This window comes from Nicotiana tabacum, chromosome 13 (assembly GCF_000715075.1).
Source record: "Nicotiana tabacum cultivar K326 chromosome 13, ASM71507v2, whole genome shotgun sequence".
Classification (NCBI taxonomy): domain Eukaryota; kingdom Viridiplantae; phylum Streptophyta; class Magnoliopsida; order Solanales; family Solanaceae; genus Nicotiana; species Nicotiana tabacum.
In genome coordinates this window covers 40,256,360-40,277,551 of record NC_134092.1, presented here as the reverse complement: position 1 = coordinate 40,277,551, position 21,192 = coordinate 40,256,360, and the positions used below count along the sequence as shown (strand labels likewise).

The 21,192-nt window shown below is 38.9% G+C and overlaps 1 protein-coding gene across 1 annotated transcript; it reads right to left on the bottom strand.

Annotated features, from left to right (window-relative positions):
* Positions 1 to 200: 200 nt before the first annotated feature.
* Positions 201 to 4,032, bottom strand: LOC107810669 (uncharacterized). The gene is made up of 5 exons (XM_016635470.2): positions 3,794 to 4,032; positions 3,528 to 3,711; positions 2,966 to 3,172; positions 871 to 1,041; positions 201 to 770 (listed from the first exon to the last, which is right to left on the bottom strand). The coding sequence occupies exons 1-5, from the start codon at positions 3,874 to 3,876 to the stop codon at positions 615 to 617; spliced, it is 801 nt and encodes a 266-aa protein (XP_016490956.1). The 5' UTR covers positions 3,877 to 4,032; the 3' UTR covers positions 201 to 614.
* Between the last annotated feature and the right edge of the window lie 17,160 nt (positions 4,033 to 21,192).

Here is a 21,192-nt window from a genome sequence, read left to right as displayed (position 1 = left end):
AGATAAGAGATATTTTATATTCACTACTCACTAGTATAGATAAGGAATAAAAATTACTCCTATAGGCATACACAAGGGACTACCTAAGTCTTTTCCTTCTGCGGGAAAAATGCAAATAAATAAGTAATACGTCTATGTTGCTCTTTTAAGATGATTATTATGTCTAAAATCGACACCCAAACAATTGCTGCATTTTCACCTGAATATAAACTATAACGTAGCTCACATATATTTACCATCACAGAATCAATATAATTGAGGAACCGTGATAGTAGCAAAATGAAGCACTTCACTGTTCATCTAACATACTAGTAAATGCGTCAATAATACAGTTGTTTGCCTAGACTGCAGATGACAAATACCATTGACTAAGATTTAAATATACACTTAATATGATGCTCTTAATAGGCAGAACCGCCTCATCTTCCGTAGCAGACTGTGCAAGGAGGTCCTGGAGTAAGAGACACGAATGATTACTCAACGGTAGGATAACTGAAGTATTACTTGATTATGCAGATTTAAGACAGAGGAAGATAACTCTGCCGCTTTATCCATGGGAAAGATCACAAACATTGTCTTGTTTGGATCTTGGTAGTTCATGTTTGAAGAACTTCTTAGGATACAGAATCAACACCTTCTATCATTTTCTCAATCATAAAGGTCATCTGCTGCTCCTTCCATACATCCTTCTCAAGAGACAGTTCATAAAATGTTACCTCACCGGAACTCCTCACTGCCAGAGAAGAAGTGCTTCTTGTGCCATAACGCCCCTATGCACCGGCCGTTAGAAAGCAAAATTAATCAAAATGAAACAGGCAAATACATGTGCACTTCCTTAAGCTGAAAACAAGAGGGGTGTAAACACAATACCATAGAGGTTTTAGTATCAACGAATATGGCATCAGGAGGGTAGATGCCTGGCAGGTTGCTGTCTTCTTTAGACACGTCTCTCATTATTCTTTCAGCTGCCCGTCCTATTGGAATTTCAGCTTCACCATATTCATCTAATAATTGCTTGAAACTGCACTCCAGCCGTTGAGACTGCAAATTTGAAATTTAGAATATGGAGGCAAAGGCACTTTTAACAATCTTAGGCAACTATCACTCACTGAACCACTGGAAAAGAAAAAAGAATGAAAGCAGCAACATAAAAGAGAATCCAACTCCGACGGCACTCTTAATAATCATTTGCTTGTTGTCAAGTGCTTTGACAACAAGCAAAAGCACTTGACAGCAACTGATAGAAGCCTAAAGCATTAGGATAAACGCTCTCAGTATTATGACTTAAACTCTGAGTTGCAACTTGCAAGTTAGAAAAACAATGAGAATGCAGAGTGTTCAAATTCTCCCACATCAGAAGTAAGACCAGTTCCAATCAACAACATGTTAAGAAAGGTAAGATTTTACATTTAAGTTGAAGGGCTTCAATAAAGCTAGGGGTACGGATCTTTGTTTTCACTTCTTTTTCCATAACCCCCTTTTGGTCTTGGGATGAGAGATTGACATAGTATTAATGGGTCTAAACAGCCATCTGTAGAGCAGTTATAGATATAAACTCTTTTACCAAATTTTTCTGCACTATTTTTCCTCCTAGATTAACGGTCTATGTTATCAAAGAAAGGAAGTTTAAGAGAGCATTAAGTATGCGACGACGAAAAACATTTTCCATATGAAATGTTGTGACTATGTTCACGTAGATACGTGAAATTGCAGCACTTGTCACTTTCTGAACTGATTTATTGCTCTTAGAACTTCTTAGTTGATTCTGTTTAAGATTTATCAAGTTTTGTCACACCATAGAGGAGCTCCTAAAACTATTTATCACGATCTCAAGGTGAGTTTCTTAATCATAAATTGATAAAAGTTGTCCCTTAATCTAGGTAGTGAATCTCCTTTTACCAGAATTGCATGTAGCTAAAATAAATTTGTGATATCCATGGCCTAATCCTTTTTTCGTCAATCTCTTTTCCATCTATGTGAGGTAGACCTGTATATCTCAATGATCGACAGCATAAACCAAACATTTAATTTCAGGAACATTGCATATTCTTTCTACCTCCAGAAGAATATTTTACTTTGACTAGTTATGTTTGATTTAACACAATCTAACTGCCTCACAAACTGGTCACCTCTCCCCACTATGAAAACACTAAAACACTTGCCCAGAAAGTTGCTATAGACCATTGTATTGCATCTTTAATTGTTATATTGACGATACCCAAAAGCGAGAGAGTGGAATTAGTATAGGCCAGAAACTGTAGAATGAATAGATATTGTTAATCTAGGGTATTTACTCTCCTCCAAAATAATTATCGGTATCTTTTTGTAAATCATGTCAAGCCTAACTGATAATGTCCTCGGAGTCTTGGAGCTCAACTGATAAACAGAAAATAGTCATCAGCAGCATTAGATTTGTTATAATCAGCATTAAATGATTTTAGACCACCTATTTGTTTGTTTACCGGGTTCAGCACGACATCATAAATAAGCTCTACCAAAGATTGCCAAGAGTAAGAAATAAACCAAAAGTAGGACCAAACTGGGAGTTAGGCATAAACAAAGATGGATCTGTGAATGAGAAATATAAGTTTCCTAGTTTCATAGAAATCAATGAGATTATTTCAAATTGTTCAAGTGGGCTGGATACGATCTGCGCTAGATACGATGTGAAATAAGTGAATTTATCCGGTTGAGGCATTCTTGATTGATTGAGACAAAACGATTCCCTCAATACGACTTAACTCCGTCAGCCTATGTTCTTAAATGACCCCATCATCAATTCAACTTGTTTTCTTTGTTGGCCTAAATTTTCTTTCAAGACATGTGCCTTTTTGAGTGCTACATAAAAGCTTTGAGACCACGGAAGGTATATCCATAAGCACAGCCTTGCAGTGCAGGTTTAAGCGTCAATAATCTAACAAAATCATCAAGAAGAAGACCATGATGAAGCAGAGCAATTTGTTACCTTAGGCCAGGGAGTATCAAGTGCTGCATTTGATAAAACATGAATACCAGCTGAAACCTCAGTCACGGACATACCGCTGTCTTTTGGTCGGTTGGTTATATAAACCATTGTCATCGAACAAAGATCAGCTACTATCAAATTAAACCCATTATATTGACCAGCTTCTCTCAAAAGTTGCTCCGAAAAATCATGTGGGCTCTTATCACTCTGTAATTACAAACCCACAAAAATATATTTCACACCGGAAGTACCTAAGAGGCTGTAGTTTTACCAAGTTCAGAAAATTTCATTAGAATCTGGAAAGTACTAAGGCAAGGGCAATATCAACAGTGAATTCACTAATTAGAAACAAAAGGATGCATAACCAGAAACGTGCTTAGGCTATATTCCAAGAGTTAAGAAACACCTAAAACGGACAGAGGGATTTGAAAGCTCCCAGCAGATTTATAAGATTCCCCACTTTTGTATACACTTGTAACGGGGATTTGTTCCCCACAAGTCCTAAGAAAGCTCCAGTCAATTAAACAAACAGGTGGAGTGCTTGGTATTGCTGAGAAAGCACCTTTAAGAATCGAACAGGAAGGTCTCCTCTACTCTTGGCGTCTGAATTTGATTTGATTTCTCGAACATTAGTAAGGAAAGCCACTCTTCCGGAGCGAGTACAAGCCAGCCAAGTCCCGCCAGCAACTTCATCTCTTCCACCAACTATATCACTATCTTCCCACCATGCCAAAGGCTTCGTCGGACTTCCAACAATAAGGAATTATGAGACAACCAAAGTCGAATAGAATAAATAGAAAAAAGTGAGTGAAATTCAAAATGGCTTACCGATTATGGTATTCATCTCTGTTGAGGAATAGGAGGAAGGGATAGAGCGGATGCGCTTTCCATATGAATACGGCTATACACATGCTTTCTTGTCAACTGACTGAACTTTCTGTAATTGCATATCCTAGTGATGCTTTCTACCTCAACTCTCCACGAGCACTGGGAAGTGAGACCGTCTAAAGACAACTACTATATTTCTACAGAACGCCACATGTAACTAATACAAGAATAGTTGGTGAAAACATGTGCAAGCTCATCATTCATACTTTACAAATATGGTAGCAATATCTCCTCTCTCGCAAAATAGTAATCTCAATATGTTTAGTTCAAACAATATACTTTCTCCGTTTTAATTTACGTGAATCTATTTGACTGAGTATGGAGTTTAAGATAAAATGAAAACTTTTAAAATTTATGATCGTAAATAAATTAAAAAGGGGCCCATAGTATTTGTGTGGTTATAAAAGCTTCTCATTAAGGGTAGAATTGTAAGTTTAAACTAAATTATTTCTAAATTTAGAAAATGGTCATTCTTTTTGGAACAGACCAGAAAGAAAATAGGTTCACATAAACTGGAACGGATGGAGTAAAAGGTAGCTTGATTATCACACACAAGTTCCGTATAGTTGATCTCACCAAATTTTAACTCCTTGAGCAACTTTTGATCCAAACTTGCTCACATGTAGCCATTGCTCGATATTCTGCTTCTACATTAGACCGAACAACCACATTTTGTTTCTTGGTCTTCTAAGACACCAAATTATCTCCTACTAAAGCACAATATCCAAACATAGAACGTCTATCAGAAGGCGATCCTACCCAATGAACATCTGAGTATCCAACGATCTGCTCATCGCCTCAATCCTCAAACAATAATCATTTGCCTAAAGATGATTTTATATACCGAAGAATGCGGACAAGTGTACCTCAATAATGTAATGACCTGATCGGTCGTTTTGAGTTTTAGCATGTCGTTCAACGGTTTGAGACCTCGCATTAGGCATTATGACTCACATATGTGGTTGGTTTCGATTTTCGAGAGGTTCATAGTTGATTTGGAAGAATAATTCTCAATTCGGAAGCTTTAAGTTGGAAGAGTTGACCAAGATTTGACTTTAGAGTAAATGACCTCGGAATCAGGATTTGAAGGTTCCTAAGGTAATTTTAGACTTGGGTATATATTCGGGTTGAGTATCGGGTAGTGTGGGAGCGATTCGGCACTTATTGTCAGAAGTTTGCATTTTGAAGGTTTTTGAATTAGCCAAGTTTGACTTGGAGTAGACTTTGATGTTATCGGACTCCGGGTGGTGTTCCGAGACCTTGGATAAGTCTAATTAGTTGTCTGGAACTTGTGTGTGAAGTTTGGTCGTAATCCGGAATAGCTAAGTATGATTCCGGGCGCGTTAAGCGAAGTTTGAAGGTTTGAAAGTTAAGAGAAGGATTTTGATCGTCGATCCTTGGTTTTGATGTTATTTGTGGCGTTTCAAGCCCTTGGATAAGTTTGGATAAGGTATGGGGACTTGTTGATATGATTGGACGGGGTCCTCAGGTGCGTTTCAGGATGGTTTCAGACTATTTCACTTTGATTTGCAGTTGCTAGTTTTTGGTGTCACTAATATGCATCGCGATCACGAAGAAGGTCTCACAATCGCGAAGTGTTGTGTGGAGATGGCCTAGATTGGAGGGGTGCTCACTACGATCGCGTGAGGTCATTCGCAATCACAGAGGAGAAATTTCTAAGACTTGTAGAATACAGAGTTAGGCTCGCGTTCGCGTAGGCTTGACCTGAGATTAAACTTTCATAAAGTATCGAGCCTTACTATTTTAGAAATTTGGCGACTACTATATTAGCCACGAAAATTATACTATCTCTTACGAATTACTCTCGCGTTGTACTTTATTGTCCGATTTTGTTTTGATTTCATAACTCGCACATATATTCACTAGTTGGGCTGATGACCCGTCAAAAATTTTATTATTCTTATGGGATCGGGCTGAACACCTTAGGACTATTTTTATGGACCGGGCCATACGATCTCGACAGTATTATAAAATATCTCTACAGATCGGGTTGTACGACCTCGACAGTATTATGAGATGCATCTATAGATTGGGCTGTATGACCTCCGCGGTATTATGGGAGCAGGTGGTACGATCACGATAGGATATTGTACAATCACTCTTATGGGATCGGGTTGTTCGCCTCGACAGAATCGTGTGTAGTATTGCGATAGGGAGTCAGTGCATATATGAGTATCTTGACTCAGACTTTTTGATGTTTACACCTAGCACTTGTCATATATATTTCATTCGAGGTAATATTCTTTATTTGAGGATTTTGTGTTTATTCTTCTGTTGAGGATCGTGTTATACACATATATTTGTTTTCGTTGATTTTATTTGCTATGCCTCATACCTGTCTACTTTTATCGTACTTTAATTATTGGAATACTAGTACATTTGATGTCGACCCATCACCGCTATTTCTTTGAGGTTAGACTAGATACTTACTAGGTACGCGTTGATTTACGTACTTATATTATACTTTGGTACTAATTGTGCAGGTACTGAGACAAGTACATTTGATGGTCACACAGGCGCGTGGGCGCAACTACTGGGGAGATATTTTGGTGAGCATTTATACTACACTTCTGCATTAATTGTTGGCTTGCCTAACGGCAATGTTGGGGCTATTATACCCCATGTTTTCGTACGTGAGAGTACGCCGTAAGTTAATTGATGTAAGCTCAGAAATGAGATCGTCTTTAAAAGAACATAAAGTAAGTTAATCATGTTACCTTGGAGGTTACAAATATTTAAGATCATGAATAACAAGTACCAATAGGGTTGGAAAGCTTAGACGCTAAGCGAATTGAAGAAAATAAGTTTCGTCGAAAGTCGACAAATTTGGAATATTATAACATGTACTTTTGGGGTGAGACTAGGGTGCTTAACATGACAAGGAGGTTATGTTATGAGTTATTTTAGTCGTATGATAGTCATGTGTTACGTTTTGAAGTCAAGCGAGTTGTGGAACAAAAGTTGGCAAAGGTCATCACAAGTTACATTCATAATGTGCTGAATATTAGGTCAAATGTAGATGAGCTTTTATCCCAATATACTTACAATTAAGTAATGATCCACATACTGAATTGAAGATCTATGAGTATAGTTTTTAACGCATTAAACCGTTCGTCGATACGACATCGAAGTAGATAGATATTCAAATTTTTGCGAGACCGCGCAAACAGCTCCCAATGGGACCCACTTAGGCGGTGGTCGACCTACTTCACTTTATAAATGATTTGGACGCCTATTTCTTTGCTCATTTTCAACTCAACTTCGTCTACAAACTTCTCCTTACCCTCCTAAACAGATACCATAAGGGTTTGAAGTGATTCCAAAGTGATTATACCATATTTCAACATCAAAAGTTAGTTCTAGTGAAGAACAACACCTCTTTGAGGTTGTGTTGTCATTGAGGATATTTGTGGGCTATGTTTGGCTGAAACTTCAAGTGGTTGCTGATTTTTTAGGTATGTATAATACTCTATTACTTGTTCTTGAGGTTGTTTGTATGTTGGTTGCATTATTTGAGCAAGATACTACAAGAGAAGACTCGAAATAGTTTGAGATGTTATTGTTCTTAATGGACTATTTTGGGAAGGTTGTTTCCATGAACTTTAAATGGTTGGAAACCTTGGAAAATGACTTGTTTATGCTGTTATTTTCATGAATATATTGTCTACATATCAAACTTGCTATTGGTATTGTGAATAAGAAGATAAAGAACAATATAACAATGGAAAGTTGTACTTGTTATTGTTGTTGGATTGTTGGGTTGTTTGAGTGTAGGTGATTAATAGGAGGTTGGGAGTCTTCTAATTTTACATGGTATCATGCTGGACATGTTTTTAAGTTAACTAATGTATGATAATGGGGTTGAAGGGCGCTAAAGGGATTCAATCCAAGCTTGCCGCTCGTTGTGATATATTGATGATTTGTTAATGAAATATTTTGTACCCTATTGTTGATTTTGTTCTTATTGTATTACTTTAGTTGTTGTTATTGATATATGGTATTGGAGGAGGCCCTTGTTATAGGAGAGATGCTGCCCAAATTTACGCAAACAAGCTACTAGCTTAAGTTACAGACTTAGCCTTTACTTAGCACTAATTTTGAATGTCCTTATGCTATGGTAGATTGAGTGGAGTTGTTTGAAGATTTGCTTGATAGGTATTAAGGACTCAACGGGGTTAAGATATGTTAAGGCACTTTCTTATTTCTTTTGGCATGATCTAAAGTGAAACGAACATAAATGAGACGCTATTTCATAATGGATCTACTCCTAGCAACTAAGGTTGTCTATGTTGTTCTTTCCTTATAAAGTTATTCTAAGCATGTATGTATAATTCTTGAATCCTATTGAGGTTCATATTGATGGTATGATGTACATAGCGTTAATCGAAGGTGCAACGACCTGATGTCACTCAGAAAGGTATTGAACGTGATTCCAATGAGTCCAGCATGCATCATATATATATGTATCTATTTTACTCTACCGAGTCGCGCTATAGTCGGCCAGGTACGACACCTATTATGCATCCACTAATCAGTTTTGTTTTACCGAGCTCCACGTGGCCGGGTACGATTCTACCGAGCCTTATGATGACCGGTGTCATGCCCCAACTTCGGGAGGCGCGACCGGTGCTCAACCGAGTGAACCCGGCCGAGCAAGCCTGTTAGATACTTTCTACCCAACTCACCCATGATCAAGAAAAGACGTGATTTCATTTATTAGACGGAAGGGAGTTCATACATACGACACAAAACCGTTTCATTAGCTATTCATCCTTTTAGTCTCAAAATACACAGATTCTTATAGTCTGAGTGGAACAAGTGATCAAACACAACATATAGTTGTTTAACATTCCCAACACCCATAAACAACCCACATTGCATCTACAGAGCCTCTAAAGATACAAAAGAGAGTCAAGATGGTGCCGACAACAAGACCCCGGCTATACCTCAAAAGTGACCACAATATAAACGAAAGGTACAATACATGACCCCAAAATGAAATGGGGCTCACCGAGTCCGCTGAGAAGAGGATGCAGCACTATCTGTGATCAATACTGTCTGCTATGTAACCACCTGTATCCATTTAAAGATGCAGCGCCCCCGGCAAAAGGGACTTTAGTACCGTCGAATAGCACTAGTATGTAAAGCTAAACACCAACTCAGTAGAATGAACAATAATGCAAGAGGAACAATCAAGAATTCAATAAGGCTTCAAATAATATTAAAATAACAAGTTAAGGATCATATATGTTTTCAAGTCAATTTCATTATTATTATTAGGTTGGGTGATCTTTAGCACCAATATTCCATAATTCACAATACCTCTGTATTCTTACACGGAGTCCGATCTCGGCCCGATCGGCTAGGCCATATCATTTGAGACATTATTACAATTTCATTATAATTTCCAGCACAGTACCACCATGTGTGCGGCATGGCGTCCGATCACGGCCCAATCGGCTAGGCCATCTTATTTGAGACATTACCACAATTTTATCCATAATACCACCGTGTTCTTACACGAAGTACGATCTCGGTCCGATCGGCTAGGCCATCTCATTTGAGACATTACCTTCTTTAGTCAATCATCTGACATCGAACTTCTTTCATTTACCTTCAGTTCATTGGCAATAGTGATTACGATTACAAAGTCATTCTTGGCACTTGGCCGTATTTCATAGTTTCAGTTCCCTTTTCCACATTCAAATATCATTATCATTATAAACATCAATAGGGCTTCCCATTCAAGACATTAATTCACATATGAGCAATTTGGGAAATCTTAGGCACATAGAGGCCTTTCATACAATTTGGCATAACAACCTTTATTTCGGTCTTGACATGAAGTCTTAACATTCGTATCACAAATTCCACATTTTTGAACATATTCTCAAATGGCAAGATGATATGATGAAGCATTTATCATAAACATTGAACAAACATCCTTCAACACAACCACATTAGGAAAAGCCAATTCAATAATGATCAAGGACTTACTCCAATTACATGAATACCGTGGGATTCGATTCTAAGAAGAAGGGGGTTTAGCCAACATACCTCAATTGAGCTTCTTAAACTCTAAAATGATCCGGAATTCTTAGCAACTTCAATTTATTTTAGAAATATAACAAGTTGAACCACAATTAGGAAGATGATCATAGTTTTAGCTCATTTGAGCATATTATCAAACATTAGGTGTGCATCAATGTTTTAAGGCCCTTTTTGTGAAAGACTCCACCAACCCACACCACATTCTTTTCTATCTTTAACTCACAACCTTTCCACATACCATAGGAAGACATGCATGCAAGGTAATAACTCTCATCCCCATGAATTACCTTACTAATAGCCCATTCTAGTTACATTTTAAAATTAAGAGTTTGGATGATAGAATCTTACCTCTTAGGAAGAAGACCTAGGTGCCTCTCTTGATAATCTTCAAGATTTAAGTGAGAATTGAAGAGAAATGTGATGAAGATCACTTCTCCCTCTAGGACCCTCTTTCTCACTCTAAAAATATTAGAAAATATGATCAAAATGGTATATGGGATGTGTTTTAATGGAATAGGGTCGGGTTTTAAAACCCCAAAATTGAAGCTCTGGAACAGGTTCTACGATCGCATATGCGACCGCAGAGAGATTATGCCGTCCGCGAAATGACTGCGAAAATGGGTGCCAGAGTTGGAAAGAAACTGACCTAGTCTGCGGTCACTATGCGGCCCACAGACCTGTTCTGCAGTCCCATAATGCACCGCAGAACGGTTCTGCGGTTGCATAGTGCACCGCAGAACCTCCCTCCGAAAAAATCCCAAGGCGGAATATGCGAAAAGGATGCGGCCCGCAAAATGGTTATGCGGTCGCATAATAGCGGTGAAATTGGGCATAAAAAATGCCCCAGAAATCTGCCCCACTCTGAGACCAATTTGCGGTCCGCAGAGTAGTTCTGCGGTCGCAGAATGGACCGTAGAAATGTGTACTTCTGCCCAACATTTTCCTTCAACTCCCCAGCGCACTGTTCAATCCAAAAAGTCTGAACCGCGGCCTCTACGCCTACTTTGGCATCACAAAATCCGGGTTTTTAGGAAAAATTTTACGGGGCCTTATATTCTCCCCCACTTAAGATCATTTGTCCTCGAATGAGGATCAGGGTCCATTATTAGAACCTTGTGCAACTCAGTTTTTATACCTTACACCAGCAACCCCAAATTTAACTTACTCCCTAAATTTCCAAAAATGTCACCAGAGTTTCCTTTGTAACTAGGCCTATCCACCTGTCAGAGAGCCCTAGAAACACATCCTTAAAACATATTCATAAACCATTAACATAACATAACTCATACAACACCAACTGTGACCTCATGTAAACAACATATAATCAAAAGGAACACCTTTACATTAACTGAACAAGTGATATAAAATTCGTAGGCGACAAGTTCATAAAAAGGATTACTCAGCTATTCAAATAAGTAAGGATACTTCTTCTTCATCTCTTCCTTGGCCTCCCAAGTGGCCTCTTCAACCTGCTGGTTTCGCCATAACACTTTCACGGAGGCAATTTCTTGACTTGTATATCAAGAGTGGCAATCGGAATTTCTTTATATGACAATTCTTCATTAACCTCAATAGTTTTAACCGACACAATAGCTGACGGATCTCTAACTACCTTCTTCAACATAGACACATGGAATACTAGATGCACTAATGACATCTCGGGTGATAGCTCAAGCTTGTACGCCACCTGACCGATCCTCTGGATGATTTTGTACAGCCCGACGTACCTCGGACTCAATTTCCCCTTTTTCCCAAATCGCATAATACCCTTTATGGGGGAAACCTTCAAGAATACCCAATCATCTTTTTTGAACTCTAAGTCTTTGCGACGAACATCCAATAGGATTTTGATGACTCTGAGTAGTTTTTAACCGCTCCTTTATGATCTTAACTTTTTCCATAGCCTGATGTACAAGGTCTGGCCCTATCAACTCTGCTTCCCCAATCTCGAACCACCCAATGGGAGATCTACATCTCCTACCATATAATGCCTCCAATGGTGCCATATGAATACTAGCATGAAAGTTGTTGTTATAAGCAAACTCTATGAGTGGCAAATGATCATCCCAGCTACCCTTGAAATCAAGAACACAAGCACGCAACATGTCCTTAAGTGTCTGAATAGTCCACTATGTTTGCCCATCGGTCTGTGGATGGAAGGCTGTACTAAGATTTACCTAAGTACCTAAAACTTGCTGGAATTTCTTCCAAAAATTGGTCGTGAAGAGCCCCTCGATTGAAAATGATAGAAACTGGAGTGCCATATAGCCTGACTATTTCCTTGATATACAACTGAGCATACTGTTCCACTGTGTCGGTAGATTTAACTGGCAAGAAATGAGCTGATTTCGTGAGTCGGTCCACAATCACCCAAATTGAGTCAAACTTGCGCAGAGTGCAAGGTAATCCTACCACAAAGTCCATATTAATCATTTCCCACTTCCACATTGGAATTTCTATGTTTTGTGCAAACCCAATAGGCCGTTGATGTTCGGCCTTCACTTGCTGATAATTCGGACACCTTGCCACAAAGTCCGCCACATTCCTTTTCATTTCATTCCACCAATAGACTTCCTTGAGGTCGTGATACATCTTTGTAAAACCTGGATGCATGAAATACCTAGAAGCGTGAGCTTCGGTCATGATTCTTTCCCGGAGACCATCTATATTCGGAACACATAGACGCCCTTGGTACCTTAGTGTACCATGATCCATGCCAAGAGCAAAAACCTTAGTCGTATGTTTTTGAATCCCCTCCTTCAATTGAACCAAAGATAGATCGTTGTATTGCTTCTCTTTGACCTCCACAACAAGCAATGATTCGACCCTATTTTGCACAATTACCCTTCCTTCACTAGAGTCCGCAAGACGAACTCCCAAACTAGCCTATCGATGGACTTCCTTGGCCAATGGTTTTGATATACCTCGAAGTGTGCTAAACTACCCATAGATTTCCGGCTAAGAGCATCCTCCACAATATTGGCTTTCCCCGGGTGATATAGAATATCGATGTCGTAATCCTTAAGTAACTCAAGCCATCTTCTTTGCCTCAGATTCAACTCTTTTTGTTTGAAAATATATTGAAGACTCTTGTGGTCCGTGAATACATCCACATGGACCCCATACAAATTGTGATACCAAATTTTTAATGCAAAATCCACCGTCGCAAGTTCTAAGTCATGTGTTGGATAATTCTTTTCATGATTGTTGAGTTGCCTAGAAGCATATGCTATAACTTTCCGTTTTACATTAACACACACCCAAGCCCAATTCTTGAAGCATCACAATATACCACAAATTCATATGTACCCTATGGCAAGGTCAATACCGGCACTATAGTCAATCTCGATTTCAACTCTTGGAAGCTCCTTTCACAAGCATCGGACCATTGGAACTTAACTGCTTTCTGAGTCAATTTAGTCAACGGAGAGGCAACAATAGAGAACCCTTCCACAAACTTCCTGTAATATCCTGCTAAGCCCAAGAAACTGCGAATCTCGGTGGGTGTTGTAGGTCTAGGCCAATTCTTTACTGCTGAAATTTTTTGAGGATCAACCTTGATTCCTTCTCTAGAGACAACATGACCCAAGAATGTGACAGATTCGAGCAAAAATTCACACTTTGAAAACTTCGCATACAATTGGTGCTAATGAAGAGTCTGCAACAATGCTCTGAGATGACCGGCATGGTCCTCCCGACCTCGTGAATACACAAGAATATCGTCAATGAACACTATCATAAAGGAGTCGAGGAAAGGCTAGAAAACCCGATTCATAAGATCCATGAAAGCCGATGGGGCATTTGTTAGCCCAAAAGACATCACCAGAAATTCAAAATGCTTATACCGGGTCCTAAAAGCTGTTTTCGGAATATCCTGCTCCCTGATCTTCAGTTGGTGATACCCGGATCGTAAATCAATTTTGGAGAAGTATCTAGCACCCTGTAACTGGTCAAACAAATCGTCTATTCTTGGTAGTGGGTATTTGTTTTTGATTGTGACTTTGTTGAGCTGCCGGTAGTCAATACACATCCTCAGTGATCCATCTTTCTTCCTTACAAAGCAAACTGGTGTGCCCCATAGTGACACACTCGGTCGGATGAAACCCTTTTCTAACAAATCCTTTAGTTATTCCTTTAGTTCCTTTAATTCTGCTGGTGCCATTCTGCAGGGCGGAATAGATATAGGATGCGTGTCTGGCATCACATCAATCCCAAAATCAATCTCCCTGTTTGGTGGAATCCCAGGGAGTTCATCAGGAAAGACCTCTGGAAATTCATTCACAACGGGCACAAACTCGAGTGTAGGCGCCTCAACGTCGGTGTCCTTAACTCGGACCAAATGATAGATACACCCTTTGTTAATCATCTTTGTGGCCTTAAGGTAAGAAATAAACCTACCCTTTGGTAACACATTATCCCCCTTCCACTCAACAACTAGCTCATTAGGAAATTCAAACCTCACAGTTCTAGTTCGGCAGTCGAGCTTAGCAAAATAAATAAAGCCAATCCATTCCCATAATTAGATCAAAATCAACCATCCCCAATTCAATGAGATCGGCCACGGTGTCCCGACCACATACCGTGACAACAGAACCCCTATAAGCTTGTGTGACCACAATAGACTCGCCAACGGGAGTAGATACAGAGAACGACTCAGAAAGCTGTTCCGGTTCTATCCCAAATTCCATAGAAACATAAGGGGTAACATAGGACAAGGTGGAACCGGGATCAATAAGGGCATATACATCATAAGTTTGGACAGTCAATATACCTGTGACGACATCTGGAGAAGCCTCTGCACTCTGGCGACCACTCATATCATAAAATCGGCTGGGTGCAAAAGGGACGTTAGTACCGTCGAATAACACTAGTATGTAAATCTAAACACCAACTCAGTAGAATGAATAATAATGCAAGAGGAACAATCAAGAATTCAATAAGGCTTCAAATAATATTAAAACAACAAGTTAAGGATCATATACGTTTTCAAGTCAATTTCCATATTATTAGGTTGAGTGATCTTTAGCACCAATATTCCACAATTCACAATACCTCCGTATTCTTACACGGAGTCCGATCTCGTCCCGATCAGCTAGGCCATAGCATTTGAGACATTCTCACAATTTCATTATAATTTCCAGCACAATATCACCATGTGTGCGGCATGGCGTCCGATCACGACCCGAATGGCTAGGCCATCTTATTTGAGCCATTACCACAATTTCATCCACAATACCATCGTGTTCTTACACGGAGTCCGATCTCGGTCTGATTGGCTAGGCCATCTCATTTGAGACATTACCTTCTTCAGTCAATCATCTGACATCGAACTTCTTTCATATACATTCAGTTCATTGGCACTAGTGATTACTATTACAAAGTCATTCTTGGCACTTGGCCGTATTTCATAGTTCCAGTTCCCTTTTCCACCTTCAAATATAATTATCATTATCAACATCAATAGGGCTTCCCATTCAAGAAATTAATTCACATATGAGCAATTTGGGAAATCTTAGGCACATAGAGGCCTTTCATACAATTTGGCATAACAACCTTTATTTTAGTCTTGACATGAAGTCTTAACATTCCTATCACATATTCCACATTTTTGAACATATTCCCAAATGGCAAGATGACATGATGAAGCATTTAGCATAAACATTGAACTAACATCCTTCAACACAACCACATTAGGAAAAGCCAATTCAATAATGATCAAGGACTTACTCCAATTACATGAATACTGTGGGATTCGATTCTAAGAAGAAGGGGGTTTAGCCAACATACCTCAATTGAGCTTCTTAAACTCTAAAATGATCCTAAATTCTTAGCAACTTCAATCTATTTTAGAAATATAACAAGTTGAACCACAATTAGGAAGATGATCATGGTTTTAGCTCATTTGAGCATATTATCAAACACTAGGTGTGCATCAATATTTTAAGGCCCTTTTTGTGAAATACTCCACCAACCCACCCCCCATTCTTTTCTATCTTTAACTCACAACTTTCCCACATACCATAGGAACACATGCATGCAAGGTAAGAACTCTCATCCCTATGAATTACCTTACTAATGGCCCATTCTACTTACATTTTGAAATTAAGAGTTTGGGTGATAGAATCTTACATCTTAGGAAGAAGACCTAGGTGCCTCTCTTGATAATCTTCAAGATTTAAGTGAGAATTGAAGAGAAATGTGATGAAGATCACTTCTCCCACTATGACCCTCTTTCTCACTCTAAAAATATTAGAAAATATGATCAAAATAGTCTATGGGGTATGTTTTAACGGAATAGGGTCGGTTTTAAAAACCCCAAAACTGAAGCTCCGAAACAGGTTCTGCGGTCACTTATGCGACCGCAGAGTGATCATGCGATCCGCAAAATGACCGCAAAAATGGGTGCCAGAGCTAGAAAGAAACTGACCTGGTCTACGGTCACTATGCGGCCCGCAGAACTATTCTGCGATCGCATAATGTACCGCAGAACGGTTCTGCAGTCGCATAGTGCACCGCATAACCTCCCTCCAAAAAAAATTCCAAGGCGGGATATGCGACAAGGATGCGGCCCGTGAAACGGTTATGCGGTCACATAATGGCCGCAAAATTGGGCATCAAAAATGCCCCAGAAATATGCCCCACTCTGCGACCAGTTTGCGTTCCGCAGAGTGGTTATGCGGCCACAGAATGGACCTCTACGCCTACTTTGTCATTATGGAATTCGGGTTTTTAGGAAAAAATTTACGGGGCCTTACAGCCGGATACATTTTTACCTAGTCCTCTTCGAGGCCGGGTACGATATAATGATGATGCCCACAGAGGCATATGTTTTAAAAGTTTATGTTTTAAAAAGTTTATGTATAATATATATATATATATATATATATATATATATATGTGTGTGTGTGTGTGTGTGTGTGTGTGTATCATGCATTTCATGTCAGTAGCCCTCAGATGTACTCGGATGCTACAAGTTTTATCTCCTCTATCTCTCTTTACATTACTGTTCTTATTTATTATACCCTGCCATACATACTCGGTACTTTATTCGTACTGAAGTCCATTTTTCCTGGGGACACTGCGTTTCATGCCCGCAGGTCCCGATAGACAGGTTGACAGTTCTCCTAGTAGGCTATCAGATCAGCGGAAGGTGTGGGTACACTCTACTTGTTTCGGAGTTGCCTATTTGGTCAGTATATCTGGACATGTATTGATTGGTATGGCGGGACCTTGTCATGACCTTTATGATATTTATGTACTCTTAGAGAATTGTAGACGTATGTCATGTATATGGATACTTGTATGGCCTTGCCGGCATATGTTTTGAGTATACAAATGATCATGTCGGACTTATAGGCCCGTATGTCACATGTATAAGTTTCTATATCATGTTGGGTTGTCCTATGTCTAGTATTCCCTTATGTTTTATTCTCGTTATCTCATGATGGCCCTTCTGGCCCATTTACCTATGATGGTGTGATATGAAAGATACGTTATGTTGGTACTCGATTGAGTAAGGCACCGGGTGCCCATCGTGGCCCTCCGATTGGGTCGTGACAAAACTGGTATCAGAGCAGTTCTGTCCTAGGGAGTATACAAGATGTGTCTAGTAGAGTCTTGTTTATGGGTGTGTTATGCACCACACTTATAAGCAGGAGGCTACAGGGCATTTAGAACCGTCACTCTAGATCGTGTGGTAGAGCTCAATTGTCATAATTCAAACTCCTAAATACTATTTTATTCATAATAGAACGATACCTATATCCAACAATACAGTTGGTAAGAGATTGAATGTGGTTGTGGAACAGTTGAGTAAGAGGAACTCAATTTTGCATCATGCTTATGATGAGTAAATGTAAAGTCTTCAGCAGATCATGTGTGTACTAAGACGTGTAAGCTTCTTGATAAGGAGCCCTAAGGCATGAATATCGATCCACCCATATGGTAAAAAGCAACGAGAGAATCACAAGATAGATACAAGTTTCAACAAGTAAAAGAAGCAATGTGAAGAAGGATACGAGGTATCTAGTTAGTGAATATTATCAATATTTAAAATGTAGGCAGAGAAATATAAGCATTCTGAGTTACTTTCAATAGTAACAAAGATATATACACTTGACAACACCCATATCAGTTATGCCCTATGGGATCTAACAGATATAGTTTAAGATAAGGATGGGATATCAGGATCTAGCTAGGGTTAGTGTAACCCAAAATGGTTGATGGATTGTTAACGTTAGCTGACATTTCCGAAGGATATTTTAAACGTGGTAATAGTCTCCTTCTGAGACACCCAGATGGTGCACTCTAGAATAGTACAGTAATATATGAACACTAGAAGATAGGGAGTGGAATCCTAGAAGGGATAAATATTTACCTTAGTATGACTCCGGCCCCTAGAAAAAAAAGAATGTTAGGCTACCCGAAGAGCCTGTGAGGTGAAGCAAGGGGAGCTAAACGTTAAATAATAATTTGTTGAAGTTTTCAGAATAAAGTGATAGACAGAAGTATTAGCATGAGAATAAGAAGAGAGTAAATGAAGTATTATGAGTAAGATGTGATAAATGGTTGATAACGGTAAATCAAAATATGACAGGATGACACAGTCTATAGTCATGTGAAGGAAAAGACAAGAGGTGACAGGCCTTGAGACAATAAAATAGTATAGGACAGAGACAATAAAAGAGTATATGCCAAAGGTCATGTCGTCATTTTGAGAAATAAGTTGGTGACTCCAACGTGATTACTAGAAGGAAAAGTTAGACCCCTGGAGTAATAGAAATCAGTATGTGCTAGTTAACAAGATAAACTAAACATGAATTAGCGACCGAAGGATTTTATAATAGTCGGCATCATGAGAATTTCAGAGATAGAATTCCGGCAATAATAGAATGGACAACAAAAGAATAACCTTTAAAGTTCATTTAGGAAGACGCTTCCCTAAAACAAGCACTGTGAGCAGAGTTAAGCTTAAGGTACTAAGTGTGCCAGTTACACTAGGTGTCACCTTCGTGCATAAGAAATTCAGTTATCCCTGGTACAGAAGGGTTACCGCAAGGAGAGTAAGATTTCGTGAAGATGTGAAAAGACGCCTAAGATGATGAGGTAATTAGGGAATGGTAAAAGACGAATGCGGTTAAAAAGTGAAAGGAATGAGATTGTATTTATTCGGATCCTACAGATTTGATACGAATCCAGAACATTATGCAAGCACGATGTCGGGGAGAGGAAGTAAGAGTTCCCGGCTAGGATGTTATTGATAAATAAGTGTGAATGGACACTTTACACATAAGGAGCCAGTGCGAGGGGTAAGTTAAGACAAAGGACATAACCCAAGAGAGATTACATAGAATATAGACATGAGAATGGACCAACGAGTGGTTAGTAGTTGATTTAGGAAGAGCCTAGTTATGTCTAGACAAGAGGATATAGATAAATTAATAGATCTAAAAGATAAACGTAGTGAAACCCAACGTAGAGAATTCAATCTCGCAGATATGATGACATTGTGATCCTTGAGAAATATTCAGCTAGGAGTTGGGGTAGTTAATAAGTGTTACAGAAATAAAATAAAGTGCCACTAGGGAGATAGTCAAAATTTCAGTACAGAAGCAACCCTACGAGGGAGATAGTCAAAATTTCAGTACAGAAGCAACCCTACGAGCACAAGGACGCGAAGGTAAGTAACTACGGATAATTATAAGCGAGTGAGATCATCAAAAATTTCTTCGAGTATATAGTGTAATAAGCTTGCAGCTTTACAAGAGTCAGAGGATCTCCCCTAAGTACTACCATGAGAGACTAGCCGAGGAAATAAGGAAGAAGGTTTCAACCTAAGCATAGTGACCTAAAGAGGAAATGATATTATAACAACAGTCTCACTGCAATATTGTATACACTCCATAAGAAAGTGGCACCTATCGTGGCTAATGAACAAGAAATATTTTTTCATAGGTGATATTTGAGATCATATGAGTTACAGGAAATTTCAGTATTCGTGGGCACTAAGATAATCCAAGCATTCATGCAGCTAGTGGCAAAACGACAAGGAAAAGTAATTGCTTACATTGAAAGACAACTGAGAAGGCACGAAAGGAAATCTATGGTGCTAGCAAGTTAAACGAAGGTTGCGAGTAGTATAAATAGATATGTGCAGGTAGCAAGATAAAGTATGGTAGACTGACAAGGTAATAGGTAGATAGGAGTATAGATAAGAAAATGTGAGTGGGAAGGTGACGAGAATAGGTAAGGCCTCAAGATTAAGCCCAGCACGATATTTGATAGTTTTCGTAAGTTATAGAAAGCTTAGTATACCCTGAATGAACTCGGAGGAGTCTAAGACTAAGTGCATTTAGAAGAGATGGAATGCTTTCCTAGTAGTAGAATAAGGGTGTAATTGTGATAGATAAGAGGATGAAGTTTATGCCTTTGATTGAGTAATGATTTAAAGAAAAGGGATTTCATGAATTGCACATGATTAGAATACCCCCATAAGATGAATCATGTTGGGATGCTATGAAATATAGTTATTGAAGTATAGTATTGTCCTTAGTTGGATAAAGCAAATCACTTCAAATGTTCCCCGATGCAACGTGAGCCCTAGTGATAATGTATTACGTAAGAGGTTTCAAGTTATCAGTGGTAGATTATGGATCAACTTTAAGGTGAATCAACAATGGATGGATAAAATTTACAAAGTATGAGATGAGATTAGGACTTCATTATTAAGATGAACAGTAATGAGGAAGCATTAAATGACTTAGATTTATACATATAGGATAAGCAACGAGAGAGTAACCTGGAGTTGGGTAGCAGACCTCGGTAATAATGAATCGAAGTAAGTGTTATGGTACAGTATAACCTACATAGTTGTAGTAAAGCCATAAGCTTAGATAACCGAGGCTATGAAACAAGATATAGTAATAGTCGTAAGTTCAACAAAGTACCAAGCGAAGGAGTTCAGTACACCTATAGATGTCTAGAGGGACAGCTTGTCATAGTTTTGTATATGTTCACAAGGTGAGGCTTAGAGATTGTCTAAAGGATGGAGGAAAAAGGATATAAGAGTCTCATAGGCGCAAAAACAAGGACAAAGCCGTAGAGGCTGCATGACATAAGGTAGCAACATTAACGAAATTGGAAGAATTCCGACCACATGTTGTGGTATGAGAAAGTGGCCTAAAGGTGGGAATACCATAGCCTTTGGATTTATTCACAAAACAGTTGCCTAGATGGCAAGGAAAATATTAAAGTATTTGTAAGAGCTA

Excerpts from the sequence above, each read along its gene's own strand:
- LOC107810669 (XM_016635470.2), bottom strand. The coding sequence starts at position 3,876 with ATGTGTATAGCCGTATTCATATGGAAAGCGCATCCGCTCTATCCCTTC. Across the intron at positions 3,712-3,793 it reads AGAGATGAATACCATAATCG|TCCGACGAAGCCTTTGGCAT; the intron begins GTAAGCCATTTT and ends TATTGTTGGAAG. Across the intron at positions 3,173-3,527 it reads TTCCTGTTCGATTCTTAAAG|AGTGATAAGAGCCCACATGA; the intron begins GTGCTTTCTCAG and ends TTGTAATTACAG.